Consider the following 23,703-nt stretch of genomic DNA (forward strand, 5'->3'; position numbering starts at 1 on the left):
ACAACCTATTATCTACACCCTCCATTTTTAAGATATGCATTTGTTTATGGATCTGCATGATTTTACTTACTTTTGAAATTTAAAATTTTATAATTAGATATAAAAATAGATTTTGAAATAATACTAAAAACATTTCACATCAAAATTATATATTATGATAAAATTTAAAAGCACACTTTAGTTGGATTGTTTAAAGTTGCAATCTTATGGAAACCACACCCTTTTTTATAAATGTTTAGAAATTATATATTATGATAAAATTTGAAGTCACACATGAGCTGGATTGTTTAAAGTTTGCAACCTTATGAAAACCGCACCCTTTTTTATAAATATTTAGAGCGAGATGTTCATCATTAGAGGAGAGGGATAGTTCTCCTTTATATATATATTTTTTCAATAAAATATACGAAAAAAAGTGTATATAAGGTCTCCACCTTGAAAAAGTGTATATAAGGTCTCAACCTTATATTATACAGGTACATTATACTTAAAAATCCCACTTGTGAAGGTTGTTCAAATGCTGGAAAACCCTCAAATCAATAATCTCGACCTCAAGATTTATAGACATGAAAAAAATGACGTTTCTAGTCCTAAAAATAATCACTTTTTTAAAATATTATTTGGATGGTATATTTTCAAAATGTTCTAGTATTTATAGATATGTTTGATCGTCACCAACTTCAAATGTCATAATAGGAAACAACAATAGATTTTTATATCATTGCTAGGCTTTGTGGCAATGAATGGACCACTTTATTTCAATAATATAAAGTTGATACATTGTACAAACCTCAACCAATAAAATATATATATATATATATATATATATATATATGATAAAGAGAGAGATTTCCATTCCTCCTGTACTTATAAAGTGGTGGAAAGGTGTGAGAGAGAGAGAGAGAGAGAGAATTTGGATACATGGTGAGGAATAATGGTGAATTGACAAATAAAAGTGGGGGGTCACTTGGGTTAAGTGGCAATGTGGCCACGCAATTAGGATATAAAGTTGTGGCAAACTACCAATAATTAATTTAAGAGGCTAGTCACGATAGTCCATTTTCTTTGTACTTTGCCCACACAGTTTTTGGTCCCTCCCTTTTCAAATGATACGAGTGGGTAACTAAATTAGTTGGTGGCCAAACTAATCTCTCTAAACCATGTGGACGTATGGGTGGTAATGGGCCGGGTATGTCTTGGCCCTGGCCCAACCCTTGTCCCCATCGCAATGGCCTTGACAATGTTAGGGCTGAGACAAAAACATATAAATAATAATAATAAATAAATAAATAAAGAGGGCAGGCTGGGACAAAAGTAATGGGCTGGCATTGACCCTAGCACGGCTCTCGGACCACTGTTCCAGGCTGCCCGGCCCATTGTGAGCCCTAGATGGACAGCCACGTTAAGGAAGTATCACATCGTAGAGGTACTATTATCGCAGATGGCATTCTCGTGTGGGACCACAGTGTACATTTGCTCCCTCCTACAAAAGAGCTAGTTAGATGATTTTTTAAATCTGAAATTTCGGAAAGAATCACTAGAGGATTAAAAAGAGAAAGTGTATTACTTAGATCTGATAGTTCAACGATTGAATGATCTCTATTCAAAATTATCACATTATTTGTTTTAAGACACAAAGAAAGTGCCTTCCAATTTTCTTTTTCTTGTTTTCTTGAGGTTGTTCCCTAGGTTGAGGAAGTTATATACCTAAAATTGGATCGTAAGGACATCCCCAAATAGATGTTTACTTGAGGGAGTGAATGGCATTTATCTATTTCACTTTGGGAAAATATCATTTATGGGATTGAAATCCCTTACGAATAAGGCTGGCAACAGGCAGAGCCTAGGCGGAGCAGGCCTTAGCCCTAGTCCGCGTAGGGGCGACCTGACAATGCCAAAGAGGCCTTGGCCAAGGCCCCATAAAAAGGAAAATAAATCAAGGAAAAATTGACCAAATGACAATTTGGTCATTTGCTCTATATGGGTATTTGATGCTTACAATTTCAGATATAAATTAGAGGAATTTATGTGCATATCCCTCTAAATTATCATTATTAAAAACATCCCTTTTAGATTTTCAAATTTATGTTTGCACGCCTTTTTTTTGTATTTTAAATTTTTGCCCAAAATGCCCCTATCTCATATGTTGAAGATCCGAAATTCATAGATATTTCGGATTTTGAAAATACCAAAGTTCTTCTAGTTCCCAGGGCATAACAGTGTCAGCTGGTGTGCTATAAGAACATAAAGAAATTTAGATTTTTAAGAATCCGAAATTATGGAAATTTCATATTTTGAAAATTCTAAACTTCATATAGGCACTCTAAATTCTGGAAATTTCAGACTTTTTAAATTTCATATCTCAAATATTTGAAAATTTACAAATTCCTGCCTTATTAAATTTCAGATATTGAAAATCTAAAATATGGGTAGTTTGGCCATTCAAAAGAACATAAAAAATAGATATGAATGTAATAACATAATTTTTTTGGGTAACTATTAAATAACTGTAAAATTCACGAATATTCATCGAAGTTTCTCTATAAAACTTTTACTATACAGTGTGATGGCGGTGGTGACAGTGATTGTTTGATGGTGGTGGTGTAGCATGACACCAGTAGTAGCGGCAATGGAGGTGGCGCAACGGTTGCGGAAGTGGTTGTAGGTAGGCATTGGTGGTGGTGGCTACGGCTAGGCAGTGATGGTGGTGGTGACAATGGGTGTGGCTCAGTGGCCTAGCGGTGGTGTTGGGGTGGGTGGTGGAACAGTAGCGACTAGTTGGTAGTTGTGTGAAGTAATAATGGTGCGATAATGGTGGTGGTAGTAATACAAAGCAACATAATTCAACTTTTTAATAAACAACTTGGAGTAATGTTGTAAAATCTTAAATTCAAGGGTCCACTTAAAAAAAAAAAATTATTTCATGCAGGATGGACGGTATTTCTACATATGCGGTCCAGAAAGTGTAAAGCATTCATCTTAAAGATGAATGAAAGTAGTTGCTCCATCTAAAAACAATGGAAACTAACGGTCCAAATGCTTTCTTACTAGAATTATTATTTATAGTTTTTAAAATTTATTTATTTTTAATATTCATGATATCCATGTTAGATATTACATATCTTTAAAAATTAAATCTGAAAATCCATCTCAAAATATATTTATTTAGAGGCCCGCATTTCTACATATGTGGGCTTGGCCACATAGAAACTGGGTCCATTAAAAAATACATAAATAGTTAAGAAAAGGCAACATAAATATTCAATTATAACAAGTTAAATTTTTCTGATAAATTTTTTGATAAATAACTATAATGTCAAACAAGATGACATGACCCTCATCTTTTAAAGTGGGAAAGAGTTTATATAAGGTTGTAACTTTAAACTCTATAATTAAGGTATATTTTAAAAATTCATTCAAAAAATCCTTAAATGTTGAAAAACCCTCTAATTAATTATATCGACATTGAGATGTATGAATATGGAAAAAAAAATCGAGTCCAAAAATAGTGCATCGTGCAACACATTATCTAGATCGTCCATTTTCAAGATATTCATGTGTTGATAGATCTACTTGATGTAAACTATTTTTGAGGTTTAAAATTTTTTAATTAAAAATTAAAATATATTTTCAAACCATCTTGAGAAATTTTGACATCAAAACTATACCTTATTATAAATTAAGGAGGTGCACCTTACTTTGGTCATTTAAGGTTACAACCTTATTCAACCATACCCTTTAAAGAGTGCTATATGAGTTAGGGATTGTATGCCATCCCCTCACCATCCAATGTATATCTCAAGTTAGATGCCAAGAAAAAGACACACAAAATAGGTGGCGGCAAAAAATTAGAAGAATAATACTTTTGAAATTTAAATTTCTTTTTTCTATATTCAAGATCATCATGGAGTTGAACATGAATCAATTAACATAAAACGCCACATGGATTGGATGCCATGTGGCATGCAAGAAATGCATTAACAGCTTTAGTGGAGTAATATTTATAAATCTCTCCAAAATATTGTGTATATTATATAATAATAATTATTATTATCATGTGTGTAACAAGTTAATGGAAACGTTTTCGCCCGTGTATACTATTTTGGTAAAACCATTACTTAAGATATATTAAAGAACTACAATTTTGAGGAACTAACATCTCAGCTTACAATTACGGATGCACCTACAAAATCCACCAGTAAAAGTTGTTTTAATGTTGAAAAATCCTCTAATTGATCATCACGACATCGAGATGTATGACTATAAAAAAAATTGGAATTTTGAGTCCCCGAAATGATGCATCTTACAACACATTATCTAGGCCGTCCATTTTCAAGAGTGTCATATGTTTATAGATCTACTTGATTTTAATCATTTTTGGAATTTAAAATTTTATAATTAGATTTGAAATTAGATTTTGAGATAATCATAATAATATTTTACATCAAAATTATATGTTATGATGAAATTTGAAAGTGCGCCTTAAATTAATTATTTAAGGTTGTAACCTTATGGAAACCACACCCTTTAAATTAAATGGCTATATAATCTTTTGATCCTATAAAATTCATATTATGAACAAGATATTCCATTAATTTTATAAATTATTTGAAAGAAGTAAATTATAGAATATAAATTTGAATTGAACTATGAAGCATCAAATCTATTTTAAAGGTATATCAATATTTTATTTAAAGGTGAAAATTTTCATAACAGGCTATATTTTTTGAAAAAATCATAACGATCATAATTTCATTTTATGAGGACATTTTTAAAATATCAACTTCTTAAAATATTCAATTGATGAATCTAATTTAATTCCATTAATTACAAGGTAAAATTTATAATAGAGCAATTTATTTAATTAAATAATTAGAATCATCGGAAATGAATGTTAATGTCCTTTTATTTTAGCATTCTTTAAAGGAAAAAGTTTATATAAGATTGCAATCTTAAAATGTAGAAGTAAATATGCACCTAAAAAATCTATTAGAAAAGGTTGTTTTAATATTGAAAAACCCCGTAATTGATCATTGAGATGTATAAATATGGAAAAAAAAAAAAAATTGAGTCCCAAAAATAGTGCATATTGCAACACATTATCTAGATTGTCCATTTTCAAGATTTTCATACGTTTATAGATCTACTTGATTTTAACCATTTTTTAAGTTTAAAATTTTATAATTAGAGATGAAAATAGATTTTAAGATAATCCTAAGAACTTTTTACACCAAAATTACATGTTATGATAAATTTTGGAGGTGCGCCTTAATTGCATTGTTTAAGGTTGCAACCTTATGGAAACTAAGCGAAAAGTTTATATAGAACCGAGCTTCTAAACAATCAAATTTGAACCTACCTCAAAACTTTCACTAGAAGAGGTTGTTTTGATGCCCAAATATCTTCAAATCAATCATCTCGACATCAAGATGCATGGACATCAGAAAAAAAAATAGATTTCAAGTTTCGAAAATAGTGTATTTTGTAACATGTTTTTGGACCGTCAATTTTTAAGGTTTTCAAGTTTTCATAGATCTGTCGATCTGTACTATTTTTTGAAGATTTAAAATTTATAAAAATATATTTTATGGATATTACAAAGATTTACAATATTAAAACCACATTTTTCGACACTATTTGAAGGTAGGCTCTAATTTGATTGTTTAGAGCCTAGGCTCTATACAAACCGCACCTTTTAAAAAATGTCCATTCAATTTTTCTATTTTTATCCATAGTTCCCTTTCTTAAATGCATCAAAATTGTATATATAAGAGAGAGATACTTTATCTTTTTTTTTAAAAAAAAAAAGATAAAGATAAATACTTGACAGATAGGGTATTTCTTAGATACATTTAAGAGAGATTGAGATCATTTTTTTAAAAGAAAAAGAGACGCGTGCCTCTTGAATGTATTTAAGAGAGAGAGAAATAGACTATTTAGCTATTGAATGCATCAATAAGAGAGAGAGATGTATTATAATTATTTTTTGAGATAAAGAGATAGATTGCATAAAGAGCGTACGAATTTTCTAAAGATAAACACCTGAGAGAAAGAGAGATTGTGTGCCTCTTAAATACATCTAAAAGAAAGAGAGACATTCTCTGTGAACATAAAAGGGAGAGGAAAGAAGCAAAACAAAGAAAGAGGGAGGGGGGAGAGAAATAGTCTAAAACAAAAGAGGTTCATTAGAAAATCCCAACGACACGAGCTATAAAAGTGAGATGAATAGAAAATATCAATCACATTGAAGGAGATTGAAAATAAGATTGAAAAGAGAAAATTGAGACAATCAGATATTTTTTAATATTAATTTATCATTTACAATTTTCTTATTATAAGATGCAGTAGTTTTATGGAAGAACTACAACTTGGGATTTGTCTTTTATTAGGGATTCCGACTATAGATATTATTTTATTAGATGTAGTCTTTTTGTGATTATTAAGTAATTTTTTTCTCATTTACATATTGTTTATTTATACCTTAAGAAGTAGTTTTTTAATGGAAAATAATCAACAGCAGGATGTTCAATTTAAGGTTTTTATATGGGATAGGGGTTCTTAAAGCTTTTAAACCACATCATAATCTTATGAAAATTACAACTTATGAGATATTTATAATATAGAAAGTATACAATGAGACTATTTACGTTTGGTATAAGGTGGTCACAATTAATCTTGACCATTGGATTCAAAACTTGGGTGGCTACATTTATTGCATTAATTAAGCTCAAAGTTCCAAAGAAATTTTCTCAAACTTTGTGACAACATCCAAGCTATCAAATTTCACATATAATGGTTATAAGTAGTTGTGACCTATTTGTACTAAAGGTAAATGGTCTCATTATATACAATCCCTTACAATATTTAGGTTTAAATCTTAATTATCTAGTTGCAACGAAAAAATAGGTTTATATAGGAATTTAGCATTTATTTTGAAATATAATTTTTAAAATAGGCTTTTCTCTTAAATTAGAGTAGGGTATGTTTTTGAAATTAACAAATTTTACTAGAAATTATGGTTTTTGGCTTTTCACTCTCACACTCACTCACTATCTCTATGTGAATGTTTTTATACATACGTGTCGAAATTAATAGGTTTTACTTTTCGACTCTTAATTTCATTATGACTTATTACTTATTGTGCTATCTAATGTGGATTTTCTCCAAAGTTTTGAAATAACGTTTTGGAAGGTAATCACTAAATTAAGAATAAGTTATTTAATGGAAGATAATCATCCAATTAATAGAGCTGTCCAATTTAAGGTTTTAAGATAGAAGCTTTACTGAAGCTTTAAAATGAAATCACAATCTTGCAAAAATTGCAGTTTATAAGAGATTTATAATATTTAGGTTTATCTTGGAATTTAGCATTTATTGTAGAAAAAGATTTTAGACATAGACTTTTCTCTTAAATTAGAGTTTTTGAGTTTGAGGTATATTTTTTAAATAACAATAGGAAAAATATACAAAGAGACTATTCACATTTAATACAAGGTGGTTACAATCACTCTTGGCCCTAACATTTCAAATCAGGAGATATTGAGTGTGTTATTGAATACAGTCAAAGTTAAAAAAAAAGATTTCTTAAACTTTGTGACATATCCCAAGCTATCCAATTTGATATCTAATACCAGATGAGATTTATGAACTTCTCGTAACAAAGGTAAATGGTCTCGTAGTATACAATATCATAATAATAATGCATTCTGCTTATAAAATACATGCACAATCCACTTGCATTTTGCTAGTCTCTTAAAAATTTAAATTCAAGAAGATCATTTTATTAGCCTCTCTTTTTGAAGCGATGAGAAGTATCCACATTTCTCATAGTTCTATTTGAAGCCAATTCATTAATTGGACAACAAACTCGTTAATGAAATATTGCTAGATTCTATTATCCTAATGCCTTTGGTATTGCTCTGTCTTTAGAACTATAAAGAATAGAGAATGGATAGAAATCACCTTAACTAAGTAAATAGTAATAGTTTGTGTAGTGATTTTTTTATAATAATTAAATGAGTAATTTGTAACTCTAATGATTAAATCCTATGACCAATTGTAACTCCTTGGTTTGAGTTTGAAATACATCGAAAAACAATAGAACGAGCAAGAATAAAAATAGAATAAAATAAAATAGATAAAAATAGAATAAAACATAAGTCTTGTAGACGTAGCTTTTTTTTTTTTTTGTCTCGATTATTACTCACTCCGAAAAAAAGGAACAATAGTCGGGGAATTGGGAATATTTGATAAGAACAAAAAAAGTGAGGTTGAGTACTCATAGAAAGCCATTCTTATTTAATTGAGTTTTTAAAAAAGAGTGGGAATACAATGGAACCATTCACTTTTGATATAAGGTCACAATCAATTACAACTATCTACCGAGTGTGTAAACAAAGTTCGATAAAATTCCTGTCTTTGATACAACGAGGTCATAATCATTTACATCCATCCGATGTAAAATCTTATAGCTTGAATGTGTTACAAAATTTTTAAAAAAATTATTTTAAAAGATTGAGCTTGGTCAATTGAATAAATATAACTATTGATTAATTATGACCAAGTTGCACAAGTCTCCTTTTATACTTTTCATTAAAAAACATATTACAGCAAGTACCCACTGGTGCAAATCATTGTTTTTTATTTTAACCATCAATAATAAGTTGATAAGTAGAAGGCATATTCGTGTACAAAAGGGTTTTCCGAAGTTTTGCCCTAACTGCCGTAGTGTATCGCTGCAAAGGTTTAAGCTGAGGTTTATCAGAAATGGTTCTCAACCTATCGTGCTCATGCCCTCAACACTCTCTCTCTGTTAGTAATCCACCTCTCTCTCTCTCTCTCTCTCTCTCTCTCTCTCTCTCTCTTCAATGGTATTAGGTTGTTAGGCCTCATGATACTTTTCATTTGCAGAGATGGTGGGGGAGACCAAAATTAGCTTCAAATTCTTTAGTCACAGCTCTGGGTGCTAAGCATTCAGTGACGCTCACTAGGTTTTGCATAAGAGCAGGACCCAAGAGGATATCTTTTGGCAATGACTGCAGAAGAGCCTTGCAGGCTGGAGTTGATAAGCTCGCTGATGCTGTCGCTGTAACCTTAGGACCCAGAGGTCCGCAAATATAGTCTCTCTCTATATCTCTCTTATTTGTTCATCTCTCCTCAATTTAGTGATAATTTCATTGTATAAATATAATACTTTCTCTCTCCTATTCACTTAGTTTTTATTGCCTCATATTGAATATGGTAAATTTCCATCAGTCTTTTTCATTCAGCCATTAATGCATGATTGCAACTTGTGAGGCCTTATTTGGTGGATGATGCATTTGTACACCTCCATTAGAGGAGGATTCGTTCCTTAATTTTTGCTTATGGCACCAGCAAAAGTGCATTACAGTTGTGTACACAGCAAGGCAGCAAATACAAAACCATCTTTTCTATTTCACTTTCCCCGTCGTAATTAACAAAAGTGGATTTCTTGATATTGTGATTGTGCATTTTGTTTAGCCATATCCATATGTATTGAGTATGGGCTGCACAAAGTGCTTAGCTGTTGAGTTTCAATGTCCTATAATCACTGTAAGTTTGGTTCCCTGTCTGATTGGTGCGTGATGACGGTGTTTTCTTGTACATATAAGAAAGAGCTTATAAAATGTGCTTGAACAATTGCTTTGTGAAGCTGATCACATGTTCTCCTAACAGTTGCAATTCAGTTTTCTTACCCCTTTTTTCATAGAGAAATGCATGTAAACGGTTTCTTCACTATGGCTAGTTTTTGAGCTGGTTGCTTTGTAGGGAGCTGCTCTTTTGGTTGATTTATTTGTGTTTTTCTCTAAGGAACTCATGTGTGGAGAGTCTCACAGCTCTTTCACTATGCTGCTCTGTTTTGAATTGATCATGGATTACCTATTGAAACTTGGCATGATATAGGTAAAAGGTAAAACTGAATGACATTGTCAAAGCTCCTGTTTGTAGTATGGATCCTAACTACCAAGAGGTGCTCTTACGATACTTTCCACTGTGGAACTCTATTATGAAGAGATGGTTATAGGGGCTTCTCTTTTGCATGGTATGAGGTTGGATTGCCCTTTTGAAAATGGAGTCCTATGTTTGTGAGGAGGATCCACTAATCAAGGCTACACTGGCTACTTCAATACCTAAAACCATTTTTTTTATTATTGAATATATTAGAGGGTGCAAATATTCTCCTTGATATGATCTATTCTTGTGCCTAGCTACTCAATTTTTCCACTTATCATAAATAAATAAATAAATAAATAGAAAACTATTCCACTTAGCTAACTATAAAAACAAAAAAAACAAAAAAATCTTTTTGTTGATTGTGCAGTTTGGGTCATCCGTGAATCATGAATTTGGATTGAGGGAGATTCTCAAGGCGAATTGATATGGATTCATCACCATTGTTATGATTGAAATATTTTTTAATATTCTTACTACACCGAGCAGTGTTCAAAAACTCAACTTAGCCAAGGTACTAGGCCTTTGGCCGCATTGAGTGACCCGGGCGAGTCTGAATGGACTTACTCAAGTCCATTACAGGGCAAAAAAGACTTAGAATTTTTTAAAAAATATAATGAAGGTAGTAAAAGTAAAATAAAACTAAAAGCAACCTTAAAAAAAGTACAAATAAGATTAAAACAAGTATACAAAAAATGATAAAGAAAAAGCTGATTTAAGGATGGGAAGATTTTAAATTAAAAAAATCCAAAAAGAATGGAAACTATAGAAATGGGGATTATGGAAAAACCATTCACCAATGATTTCTAAAAACATCTTAATCATATAAAATCTTTCCCTTAAACTTTAAAGGGTGGGGGCCTTAAACTTTTCGTAACCTGTCCCAAGTCCGGGTAAAGAAGGTGGGTTGCGTTAGGTAGGCAACCAACGTAAAACTTTGCCACATCTTTATCATGAATCTTGAACTTATGGAGAAGAATCGAGGAACATGATTCATGTAGCTGACCCCAAATAATTGGGATGAGGCTTGGGTGATGATAAAGATGATGATCTAAATCATATAAAAAAATTATGCACCGTTAAATATATTTTTTACAATTTTTTATTGTTTTAAATTTTTTATGTGAAATGAAGTGTAAACACAGATTGGGGCTACCCGAGTCCAAGTGGACTCCGTTGAGTCACAGAACACTGCTATTGAGTTGCAGCTACACGTGGAAGGAGCAAATAGAATCATATAACTAAGGGGTACTGCTCTAAAAAGTAACCAAGTATACATATATGGTCAATATATACAATGGCAGGTCCTGCTTTAGAGACACAAGGGCAGGGAATCCAGAACCCCAAATGTCATAATGAACTAACTCAAAAACACTTTGACTTTCCAATGTCAATAATATGTTAGGCAAGAGAAATTGTTTTGTCAACTTGTAACTCTTTGAAACTCAATCGCCATCTTGACAACAACAAGATAAAGGGACTAACTCTATTAAACCTAAACAAGGTAGCTAAAATAAGCCATTGAGAGATTGGGTACCCCAAATGTCAAAGGCACTGGTCCCAATGATGATTGGTTTATTGTAGTTTTTACATTATGGAGCAATTTTACGTCTAATTTAAGCCAATCAAAGCATCAACCTTGTTCAGAAACCATATCAATTTCCCATTGTCAAGGAACCATTCATTCTTTCAGCTTTTGAAAATTTGGATATGAGGGAATTGGTTCAACAATCAAATGATTCTTAAATTAAAAACCAAATATCACTTGAATGAAATCATAGTTAACAAAGTCCAAACTGCAACATAGTCTGTATATTTTGAGAATGTTAACTTGTATTAAGTATATTGATCTTTACAAAAACATTACAAGAGTAGCAAAAAACAAAAAAGCTGGACTGATGCGTCTAGGTTAGGTTGGACTGAGCCCCCTCCTTAGCCAGTGCATCAGCCGAGAAATTTGATTCCCTAAAAATGTGGTTCCAGGAAATGATGAGGTTTTTGGAAATTTGGCCAATCTCCTTGAAAATGTGGTCTAGTCTCCACGGGCAAGACGGGGGATTGGAGGCCCATGATATGACATTTCTTGAATCTCTTTCCACCGAAAGCCTAGATCTCCAAAGAGGGTTAAACTTGCAAAGGCCCTCTAAAAGAGGTAGAGCGTCAGCAAGATCGAGTCGTCTACGCCAATCCAGCGGGAGAAAGAGAAAAGAGTGCTGCCATCGTGTGATCTCAAAATGCCTCCTATACCACAAGGTCCTGCATTGCCTAAGGAGCAACCATCAAAGATTAACTTCGGAATCAATGGAAGATGATTCACTTCGGAAAATTCTGTTGTTCCTTTTGATCCACAGTACCCAAATAATGGCAGCAACAGAAGCTTTCCACAGAATGCAGCCTCTCTTAGAGCATGGTGGGGAAAGGAAAGCCGTGAAGAGCTGAGGGATGGACTGAGGAAGCTCCCAGAACCAACTGAAAAGATGGAGAATAAACTTCCACAATGCACTTGCCACATCGTAGTGGAGAAAAAGGTGATCATTAGATTCTTCAGCTGCTCTGCACATAGTACATCTAATAGGCATAGGTAATCCCTTGTTTTGAATCTGGTCAATGGTTAGGACTCTCTCGTAGAAGGCCACCCAGCAGTGCAGTTGGATTCGAGGAGGGATAAAGGGAATCCAAGCTTTGGAAGCAATAGGGTTGGGAAGGAGAGAAGGGCTAGAGTGCGAGCTAAGAGCACAATAGAAGAAGATATCAAGAACATGCCTGAAGGAGCTGGAGTTCAGATGATCTTGTCTTTGCTAGCTTCTGGGAGGAACACTGAGTGCATTAGTTCCGCCATATTCCCAAATTCTTGGAGTTCCTGGTCTAATAGGGGCCTCCTAAAGATGGGTGTCCAAGAGCTAGAAGATCCTGCCGAGGTAAAGTTCTCAGCCACCAGAGATAGAGGGTCAGACGCCAGAGAAAAGAGATTAGGAGAGATCCTTAAGAGGGCAGTGGCCCTTTTGAGCCAAAATTTAACTTTAATCCCTATCCTTGGCCGAAAGCAAATGTTATGCAGGAAGAGCTCTCTGGTGTGGAGTAAAGACCTCCAGAAACCAGAATGTGGCTGCTAAGCCTGCATCTTGGAGTCCAACTGTTGCTGCCAAAACAGTACTCGTGAATAAGTTCCCTCCAAAGGTGGTTTGGCTGAGTAGCATAACACCACTACCATTTTCCCGAAAGGGTAGCATTATGAACTCGTAACCTGCGGATTCCAAGTCCAAGTCCTCCAAGGGCTTTCGATCTACAAAGCTTGGGCCAAGAGATGAGATGGCATTTATTGTCGTTGTCCCTGGACCAAAAGAAAACTCGTCGCATTAATTTTTCCAATCGGGTTGCGACAGAAGCCGGGATATGAAAAGGGACATTTGATAAATAGGGGTGTTGGCAAGGGTTGCCTTGATAAGGGTGAGCCTACCCGCCTTAGAAAGGAAACACCATTCCAACTCGCAAACCTTCTATTGAATTTGTCCAATAATTGACTCCAAAGGAATTGGCGAGGCATCCCTAAACACAGGAGGAGACCGACGTATGAAGAGGGAAGAGACTCAACCGAGCAACCCCATTTTGCTGCCATGGCTTGGACAAAGGATGGGTCAGTGTTAACACCCATCAATTTAGATTTACCAAAGTTAACCTTGAATCGAGTGGCCAACTGAAAGCATCTCAAGAAAAGAAGAAGAGCATCAACCTGTTGGCAGGTAGCATAACAGAAAACTAAGGTGTCATCTGCATATTGAAGATGCGAGATGATGGGACTAGAGGAGCTGGATTGTAACCCCCTCAAAATCCCAAGATGGTATAGTCTAGAGATGGATTGACTGAAGACTTCGGCAGCAAAGCAAAGGGGAAGGGTGAGAGTGGATCCCCTTGGTTCTGGAGGCAGGTAAGAAGCCCTTCGGTGATCCATTGTTCAAAACTGAAAACATAGAAATGGAAATACAGCCGTACACCCATTTAAAATATTGTGTTTCGGGGACATAGTCTATATATTTAAAATATTGTGTTTCAGGGACTGATTTCTGGAATCTAGACAAAATCTAGGAACCTGCTTTGAATTTCAGAAACAGTTCACTGTTTATACTATTGACAAAAATTGTCTGACCTTTCCTATTCAACACCAAAAGATTTCTCCAATTTTGGAGGGTGTAGTATACTCTAAAACATCCTTTCATGTCACATATGCTATGGAGGACATGTGGCAGTTTTGGTCCTATTTGGATTCTCTACATAATCCTTAAATTTGGATAGAAGTTGAGACTAATGATAGCTGATAGGACAAAGACCATGGTGGATGGAGGTTTTCTCATTTCGAGGGGTGCTCTAAATGCGGCAGCTCCCAAATGTTTTTCTCTCCTTGTTTTTTTCTTCTTTTTTTTTTCTTTTCCCCCTTGGCATTGAATTTCACAAACAAAAAAGGGAAAAACAACGCCCTTTGATCCCTCTCCATTGTAATCCCGTCAATAAATTCGATTTTACCAGATGCATAGTGGACATGAGCTATATGGACCTGGCTGAAAATATTTGGTCCTAGTTGTTTGATTCTGAGGTTCATTCCCCTAAGATTTGTACAATTTTTAATGATTTGGTTATATAGCACTTCTTATGGTAACTTAATTTTGGTATGATGTTAGATATGGCATAAAACTACCATACTAGATTTTGCATGCATTTAGGGACGTTTTAATCCATGCGAAATCTCTTTACAGGAGGGAGATCTGTTGAACGAACCACTATCCCATGTTTGTTTCATGGGAAAGTGGTACCTAGGAAAGCGCAAATTCACTCCACTTTTAAAAATTGGCAGCATTTCATGGGAAAGCAGCTTCATTCCTTGCAAGTTATTTAGTCAGTTTCACGTATATCCCCCTCCTTGAGAAAGATTTCCCACAAACCAAACATGCCTCTAAGGTTATGAAATCCTTTATGGTATCATGGGAAGCATGCATCCGTTTTTTCTTTTTTTGTTTTTTGGTCAAGGTATGCCCTTGTGCTTCTCTGTGCCAGTGTATATTTCCTGTTGACAATTTTTGAGCTATTTATTGTTGAAATGTTTAGGCAATGCTCCGCCAGTCAGCTATAAGGTCATTTTTTTGTTTTACATAAATGGTGGGCCTTGGAATGTTCAGATTTCACAAGAAAAATGGACATTTGGCTTTAAGGCCGTCCATAGTAGTTTGTTAATCTTTGAAATTTATATGGTTTTTGTTTGCAAACTGTCATCTTCATGAGTACACCCTAAAATTTAAATGTATGTGCAAATTTAGTCAGCAATTGTGACTGGAAGTTGTTTTTTAACTTTATTGGAAGGCACGTTGTTTTCTGAGGAACTTTTGAATCTTAATTGAACCTTGTAGAATTGTTAATCAGAGATACTTAAGTATTATTGCATTTCAAGGTACAAGTTGTAATTATGTGATTCCGTAGAATTTTTTCTCTGGTTAACTTTGTTTACTGTCAACATTGTCCTATTTGCATTGTATGCTGCTTGGACAGAACCTTTCTGTTTTTTTTTTTTTTTCTTTTTCCTTTCGAAGTTTGATAGGTTAAAACTTGAAGAGCAAATTCTGCAGCAGGTTGTACATTTTCAGTTTCTCTCACAAAAATGATTAACTCCTATGTGATTCAATAAACTTCCATGCAAATGATTGAAAAGACTTAAAAGTGTGCCTGTTCAAAGATTTATTTAGACTGGTTATATTTTGGAACATTGTTACTTTCCTTTTAATCTGCTTCTTCATTTGGTTGGTGAACCATTTAAGTTATTGATTCTACAGGGCGCAATGTTGTTCTTGATGAGGCTGGAATTCCGAAAGTTATCAATGATGGTGTAACAATTGCCCGTGCTATCGAGCTTCAAGATTCCATTGAAAATATGGGAGCATTGTTGATTCAAGAGGTCATATATGCCACTCACTATTCCAACCTTCAGAGTGCTTGATTCCTTAGTGAAAGTGTAATATAATCCTTTGGACTATGGAATATTTGAATCCATTGATTGACCACCAACAAATGAAATGGTGGATGGTGATGGAGAGAGTGAGATCCAACAATGGTGTCCTATCCTGTTGCATTGGATCCCACTCTCTCTCCATTACCATCCATTTCATTGGATGGTCATGATCCTGATGGATTTTGAGTATGCTATAATCCATTAGATTGTACTGAGCTTCCTTTTCCTTTTACTCAAAGTTTTGAGTCGCAGGTTGCTAGCAAGACAAATGATGCAGCAGGTGATGGAACAACCACTGCCATTATTCTTGGAAGAGAGATGATCAGACTGGGACTTCTGGCTCTTGCTTTGGGGGCAAATCCAGTTGCTTTGAAGAAAGGAATTGATAGGACTGTGCATGAGCTGGTCAAAGTGTTGAGGAGTAAGTGTAGATCTATAAAAGGAAGGGAAGATATAAAAGGTATCCTCCCATATGCCCAAAACAATTCCCTTAAGTTACTCATTTCTGATGCAGCAACTGTTTTAAAGTTGGGTTCCTAATTAGATAAATAATTTGCTCTATTTGCAGCTGTGGCATCGATCTCTGCTGGAAATGATGACGTCATTGGAAACATGATTGCTGAAGCTATCGATAAGATTGGTGCTAATGGAATCATCTCCATTGAATCGTCATCCTCTTTCGAAACCTGTCTTCAAATCGAAGAAGGAATGAAGGTGACCAAAAATCTTCCACTCTAATTGTGGTGAAACTGGGATTTTCCCTTTCTTTTGTGCCATTGAATATCTTATAAACTGTTGTTTCTTATGCAGATTGACAAAGGATACATTTCTCCTCAATTTATTACGAATCAGGAAAAATCTACTGTTGAGTTTGAGGATGCTAGAGTTTTGGTGACTGATCAGAAAATTTCAAATGTTAAGGATATCATTCCACTTTTAGAAAAAACGAGTCAGTTGAGTGTCCCACTACTGATAATTGCTGAGGATATTTCACATGGAGTATTGGCAACATTGATCACAAACAAAGTGCGTGGTGTTCTTAATGTTGCAGTCATCAAGGCACCTGGATTTGGGGAAGGAAAAAAGGCTCTTCTACAAGACATTGCTCTTATGACAGGTGTGGATTGTCTGGATTTCTTCTCACTCTAGTATAAGTTGGTCATTGAAAGTGTAGATCTAGGAATAAGTTCTTGCATCGGCAGGTTGTATCACCATCTCTCTAGCATATACATATAAGAATAGGTTATACAAAACAATGGAAGTCTCCCTTCTTTGTTTGTATTCACTATCAAAATTAATTTGGAGAGTCTGCAGATCATGGATATCTGGCTTTGACTCAAATTAGAGGACTTCTGATAGGATTAAGAAATTCTACAATCTCTAATATGGTTATGTTGACTTTTGCTGTTATCTCATGGTTTACATTCTCAACTCCTGCCACTCTTGTCTGATTGTGACATTTGGTTAACAACCTTAAAACAGGTGCAGATTTTCTTGCTGGTGACTTGGGCATGGCACTTGCAGATGCAACCTCAGATCAACTTGGCATTGCTCAAAAAATTACTATTACAAACAATTCTACAACAATTATTGCCGATCCAATCATGAAAGCGGAAATCCAAGCAAGGGTTGCTCAAATAAAGAAAGATTTAGCTGAGACAGACAGTGCCTACTTGTCGAGAAAGCTCTCTGAGAGAATTGCAAAGCTAAGCGGTGGAGTAGCTGTTATTAAGGTGAGCACATTCAATAAAGTTCCTCCTTTTGTTCCTTCACATGTATGAAATCGTGTGTCTAAAATGGAGTCTGAGATATTTAACATCCTGAAAGTTATCATAAGCCATTTGGGATCACTACGTAATGAAAAGAGATTATGTTGATGACACTTATTTGCTGGTTACTTTTCTGGATAAGTCAGTTTTCATTGCTTGTTTTGTGGCTTTTCTGAACTACATCCAACAATATGTATACGCTTTACTTTTGCCTGTGTTTCCTTTCCTAGATAAAAGACAAAATCATTGTTGCTTGCTGTATGTCTATGTATTATGTGTTTTAATGAAACTGATTTAACGTTTTGCTGTGAATTCTGAAGCAATGCACATGACATTTAGGTAGGGGCTCACACCGAATCCGAATTAGAGGAAAAGAAGCTGAGAATCGAGGATGCAAAGAATGCAACTTTTGCTGCCATAGATGAAGGCATAGCCCCAGGTGGTGGGGCTGTGTATGTTCACTTGTCCAAGCACATTTCTGATATAAAAGATGACATAAAGGATCCTGAAGAGAAACTCGGTGCTGACATAGTCCAAAAGGTCTCTCTCTCTCTCTCTCTCTCTCTCTCTCTATATATATATATATATATATATATATATATCTGCATTATAGAAAATGGAAAGATATTCCATACATCAGTCATCATGGATATGTGTTGCATGTGCATCATTAACGACGGATGGTGATTTACCATAGTCGCTGATGATGGATTCTCCCAGGCATATCACCGGGAATGTATTTTTGTGTCCCAGGGTCTCCCATATATCCACCAGTGGTATTTGATGTATTTTACTGTCAGAAAATCATTCTATGAGATTATTCTTGAATGCGACTATGGGCAAAAAAGTACAGTAGCCCAATAAACTATGGAAAACCTATAGTCCATTGGGTTATCATCGTCCAATAAAATGGACACTGCAGAGTAGGACTCACCAGAACAGGTTTTGACCCCCATGGTCCCACTTTCTGAGTTTCATTGGATGGCGATGGCCTAATGGATCGTTGTTCGTTCATAGTCCATTAGGTTGTGTTACACTTTCCTATAACCGAGGTTTAGAAGCTTCATTACCATTCTAACAGCCTGTTCTTATTACCATGGCTGTTGTATGTAACCATGATTTTAAAAACTCTGCGGGTCAACTTGGAACTCCCATCAGTTGACCCCACTCGCCATCTCGCTTGGTGGACCTTCCCTTTTCCTTGGATCTCAAAATTTGGGTCTATATTTTAGGTATATGAACCTGGACTTGTTTCCTTTCTTAATAAAAGTTTTACTCTACATAAGATATGTTGCTAGAGCAGCGTAGGCCTAGCAAATCGGTTTGGAGTAAGGGGCGATTTAATTCAAGTGGAAGGCTCTAAAAGGGCAAAAGGAGATTTCAAAAGGACATGGACGGAAGCAGTAAGAAGAGATATGGTGACTGATAGTCTGAGTAACATGATTCATGTGGGTGATTCCAAATAGTTTGAATAAAGCTCAGATGATGAGGATAATGATCAGATATTTTACTAACAGTGTTCCTATTGTATAAGAAGTGCATTACCTGTATTTTCCTGCTTTCTTTATTTATGATTTAGAACATTATCTTCAACAACCATTTTATGTTGGTCTTCAAATATCATTAAAATATAATTGAGGATAATGATCAGATATTTTACTAACAGTGTTCCTATTGTATAGGAAGTGCATTACCTGTATTTTCCTGCTTTCTTTATTTATGATTTAGAACATTATCTTCAACAACCATTTTATGTTGGTCTTCAAATATCATTAAAATATAATTGCCATTTTGGCTATATCTATATATATCTCTATATATATAACTGGACTAGAACAGAGTTTTGTCACGTGGCTCCATTTTCGTCTTTAAACTTGTTCCTGAAGGCTACCCTCTCTTCTGTTGTCGATTTCTTTCAAGAGTTTTTCTTTTCCCTAAATTTTTGTCATTTTCTCGTAATTTAGGTAAACATAATATTCTAGAGAACTTAAACTTATGGTTCAAGTAAGAAATTTTTTGACAAAAATGCTTGAAATGTTTCATATAAAAGAAATATTTTCCATCATTCAAATGTCCAAACATCATGTAACTTTTGGTGGTGGTTGGGGGGGGTGGGGTCGCACATTTTTTAAGGTCTATTATCTGTATCTATTAATTTATATAGTACTCAACAATAGAATGATATGCAAAGTCATTTAGACCAGGTGGAGTCCAGGTGATTGAGCTGGGTGGACTAATATGTAGACCAAGCCCAGTTCAAGGGCTGAATTTTTTGAACCATGGTCATAATCGGTATTGCAGTCAAAATTTTCAAACATCACCCATTATTTTGTGATATTTGTAATTACAGCCAAAGCCCATTCACATTATGACAGTGTGAACGTATTTCAGAAGCTTGCCTAAATCTTTTACTGTATTTTGATGAGCAATAATTTTCTTTGCAACTAAATTTCAAAAAAATAATTTTACTTGTAACAAAAGTATGTTGCTCGAGTTTTCAGGCACTTCTTGTACCAGCAGCTTTGATTGCTGAGAATGCAGGCTCTGAAGGATCAATTGTGATAGAGAGGATTTTGGGTAGCGATTGGGAGATGGGTTACAATGCAATGACATACAAATATGAAAATCTTTTCATTGAGGGTGTGATAGACCCTTGTCGAGTTTCACGGTGCGGGCTTCAGAATGCAGCTTCAATTGCTGGAGTGGTTCTTTTGACTCAGGCTGCCCTTTTTGAGAAGATAAAGAGTCCTAAACCTACTGTTCCTCATATCCCTGGGATTTCTCCTTGATGTTTGCTTAGCAGTTGGTCCTTCCAGTTTATCATGAGAAATAATTGCTGGTCAATATGAGAGGTAAAAAGGTGAGAATTATTCAGCTCCTCTTTCTTGGTATTAGTTCTTTGAGTGCTTTTTTTGTGATATACTTGTCTGATCTTCCGTCTGCACTTGTAGCAACTAGATGTTTGCTTTCTGTCAAATTGAATAATATGTGCTCTTTCCCTTTTACCTTCAGGTGGGAACTTAAGTTGCTCTCTGTTACTGTGTTAAAATCGGTTTTATGATGTGGACAGATGCTGACAAATATGGACTGCCTCCTTTCTTGCACATTGGTGATCTCGTGTAATAATCTTCTTAAAGCAATATCCAGTTTTGGTTATACTCGTGGTCAACTTGAGGTTTACCTCACACCAAGCTACTCCACTTTCTGTATGAATTCCCATTTGTATGCACCTTCAGTAACTTGATGCGTATACTAATATCTGGGCTGTATACAACACAGAAAAGGAAGTAAAAAATATAACTTGGTGGTTATCTGTTCTATTTCCCTGGATGAGTGTTTAAAATTGGACGATCTGTGTGCATTGCAGGCTCTCTTGAAACTCACTGTTTAAAATTCGACGGTCTGTGTGCATTGCAGACTCTCTTTCTGAGTGAGTATGCTATGCTGTAGGGGGGAGCAAAATGGCAAAATTTACACTTGATCCCATGTAAAAATGACTTCTTAGGACGGTTTTCATATCTGAGAATCACTAAATGCTTTCTCTCTCTCTCTCTCTTTCTCTCTCTCCTTTTAGGTAAATTGTTTTCCAAGATACTTAGATCTGTACGTCCAAAAGCGGACGGTCAAGTAATCTCGAGGTGCTTGTTTAAGATTTACAATTATTATTATTATTGGCTTTGATGCGATAGTTGGGTTTCCAAAACTATACGCGATACTTGGGTTTCCAAAACTAGTTCTTACTTGGGTTTTGCTTGAGGAAGTAAATGTAAAGTTTGGCATGTGGGAAATCGGTCAATGGGCTTCGAAAGGACTCATTTGAATAGAGATTTGAGGACATTACGCGGCTGTGTTAATTTATTTATCTATTTATTGAGTTATTATTACTATTAACATTATTATCATTTTTAAATTTAATTAATAATAATATTATTGTTTTCAGGAGACCCACAATTTTCGATTACTCTTATAAATAAGAAGACCCCTGATCCACCGCAAGCTTGATACCAGATCATAAACCTAAAATTAGACGTGAATAATGGTATTTTACCTTGCTATATTTGCCACTCTTTAAAGGTGAGGTTTGTATAAGATGACAACCTTATACTATTGAGGTAAGGTAAGGTGTGCCTCAAAAATATGTAAAAAAATGCAGTTTTGGTGCTTGTCAAGGATATTGGGCACGCCACTGAATGAGAACCTTCAAAGCATTGTCAAGATATTGGGCACGCCACTAAATGAGAAAATTTGTGGCCAAATTACTTAAGGATGGTACATGAAGCCGTAATTACCACAAATAAGCAAAGAAGTCCAATGCATACATGAAGGAGAGAACAGTTCAAGTCGTATGAAATGGTAATGGGCATCATATAGGGGAAAAAGGTAAAATATGGGGGAAAAAGAGGTAAAAAGGAAATATTGGAATGATGAAAATAACCCAAGAAAGTAAAAAAAAAAACCAAGTATTGGAGGAATATTTGAAAAAATACATTCCAAAACAATGGTGTTTGAAAACAACAGCTATTTTCACCTTTTTTGACATTATTTTATGTATAAAATTGGAAACCCTATATAACGGGTGTTAAGACGTAGGTGTTAAGACGTTATATAACGCCTGTTTCGACAGAAACAGCAGCAGTCACCATGGATGGGGGAAATTAACATCACAAAACACATTATTTCTGTTAAAACAACTGTTCTGTAAACCATCCAATGCATGATAACCTCCCTGCCCTTTCAGGATCCCCTTCATAATGCACACAGTAAATTAAAGGCCATGGTTTGCATAAGGTCGCAAGCTTAAACAATCAGATTAAGGTGCGCCTCCAAATGTTCTTAGGATAGCTTGAGAATTTATTTTCATCTCTAATTATAAAATTTTAAACTCCAAAAATATGTTAAATCTAATAGATATGTAAACACACGAAAATCTTGAAAATGAAAAGTTGAAATAATATATTGCAAGATACACTATTTTTAGGACCCAAAATCTTTTTTGTTTTTCATTTTATTTATTTATTTATTTATTTATTTGTACATCTTGATATTGAGATAATCAATTAGGGGACTTTCCAAAACCAAAACTAACCTTTTATAATGAATTTTTGAGATGCCGCTTAATTCTATGTTTTATAAATTTTTTCTTAAGTTAAAACATGGGAAGTTTACGTACGTACCGGGTTATTTTACCATTATAACAATATGGCTCAAAGATAGCCGTTATTATCTGAAAGGACGGATCCACGGTTTTTTTTTTGGCCAAGTTTACTCCAAATCTAAATATCAGACCGCTTTATTTACCCCTCCGAAAACTTTGACTTCATTTCTTTCTTTTTTTTAATATTGCTCTCTTATTTCTCTCTTATGCCTTGCATGCCCTCGGTCCTCTCTTTCTTCCTGGTTTAATATCTCTCTCTGCCCTATTCCCATGACCAGCAGATCTTACTCTCTTACGGATTTGGGTTTTTTTTTTTTTTCTCGGAGGAAAACTATATGCTGCTCAAAAAAGGGGTAATTTTCTTAATGTATTCAAATTGCACGTATATGTTATATTAAACCATTTGATTTTTTTTTTTTTTTTTCAACTCGAGACGGTTTGATGGTTCAAATGTTTAACGACTTGGTTCAATTAAAAAAATACAATAGAAGATGGCCTGATGCCTGATGTTTCTGACATTAGACCACAAGGGTTCTTAGACCACATGGTTCAATCGAAAATTCAACAAAAGGTGATCTAATGTTAAAACCATCGGATCATTTAATTTCGATAAAAAAATTACAATAAAATACAATCCGATGGTTCAAACATCAGACCACATCGTTCACTTAAAAAATAAAAAACCATCGGACCACATCATTCACTTAAAAAATAAAAATTAAACAAAATGCAATCCAATGTTAGAAAAACTGTACCGCTTGATTTCCACAAAAAATTACAATATTATACAATCTGATGGTTCTAACATCAGACCG

At 34.6% G+C, this 23,703-nt stretch overlaps 1 protein-coding gene across 4 annotated transcripts; it reads left to right on the top strand.

The window, feature by feature from the left end:
- The first annotated feature begins 8,721 nt into the window (after positions 1-8,721).
- On the top strand, positions 8,722-21,051 carry LOC18448080 (ruBisCO large subunit-binding protein subunit alpha). 4 transcript variants are annotated; one of them, XM_020675959.2, is made up of 10 exons: positions 8,722-8,811; positions 8,911-9,106; positions 15,789-15,910; positions 16,217-16,424; positions 16,533-16,678; positions 16,775-17,081; positions 17,447-17,697; positions 18,054-18,273; positions 20,235-20,593; positions 20,746-21,051. In XM_020675959.2, the coding sequence occupies exons 1-8, from the start codon at positions 8,767-8,769 to the stop codon at positions 18,063-18,065; spliced, it is 1,287 nt and encodes a 428-aa protein (XP_020531618.1). In that variant the 5' UTR covers positions 8,722-8,766; the 3' UTR covers positions 18,066-18,273; positions 20,235-20,593; positions 20,746-21,051. The 4 variants fall into 4 exon arrangements, with proteins under 4 accessions (XP_020531618.1, XP_088714212.1, XP_011628474.1 ...); XM_088858086.1 differs by having other exon boundaries at positions 20,804-21,051; XM_011630172.3 differs by having other exon boundaries at positions 18,073-18,273.
- The last annotated feature ends 2,652 nt before the right edge of the window (positions 21,052-23,703 follow it).

The sequence above is a fragment of the Amborella trichopoda genome, chromosome 2, assembly GCF_054954075.1.
Source record: "Amborella trichopoda isolate Santa Cruz 75 chromosome 2, AtrichopodaSantaCruz75HAP2 v2.0, whole genome shotgun sequence".
NCBI lineage: Eukaryota > Viridiplantae > Streptophyta > Magnoliopsida > Amborellales > Amborellaceae > Amborella > Amborella trichopoda.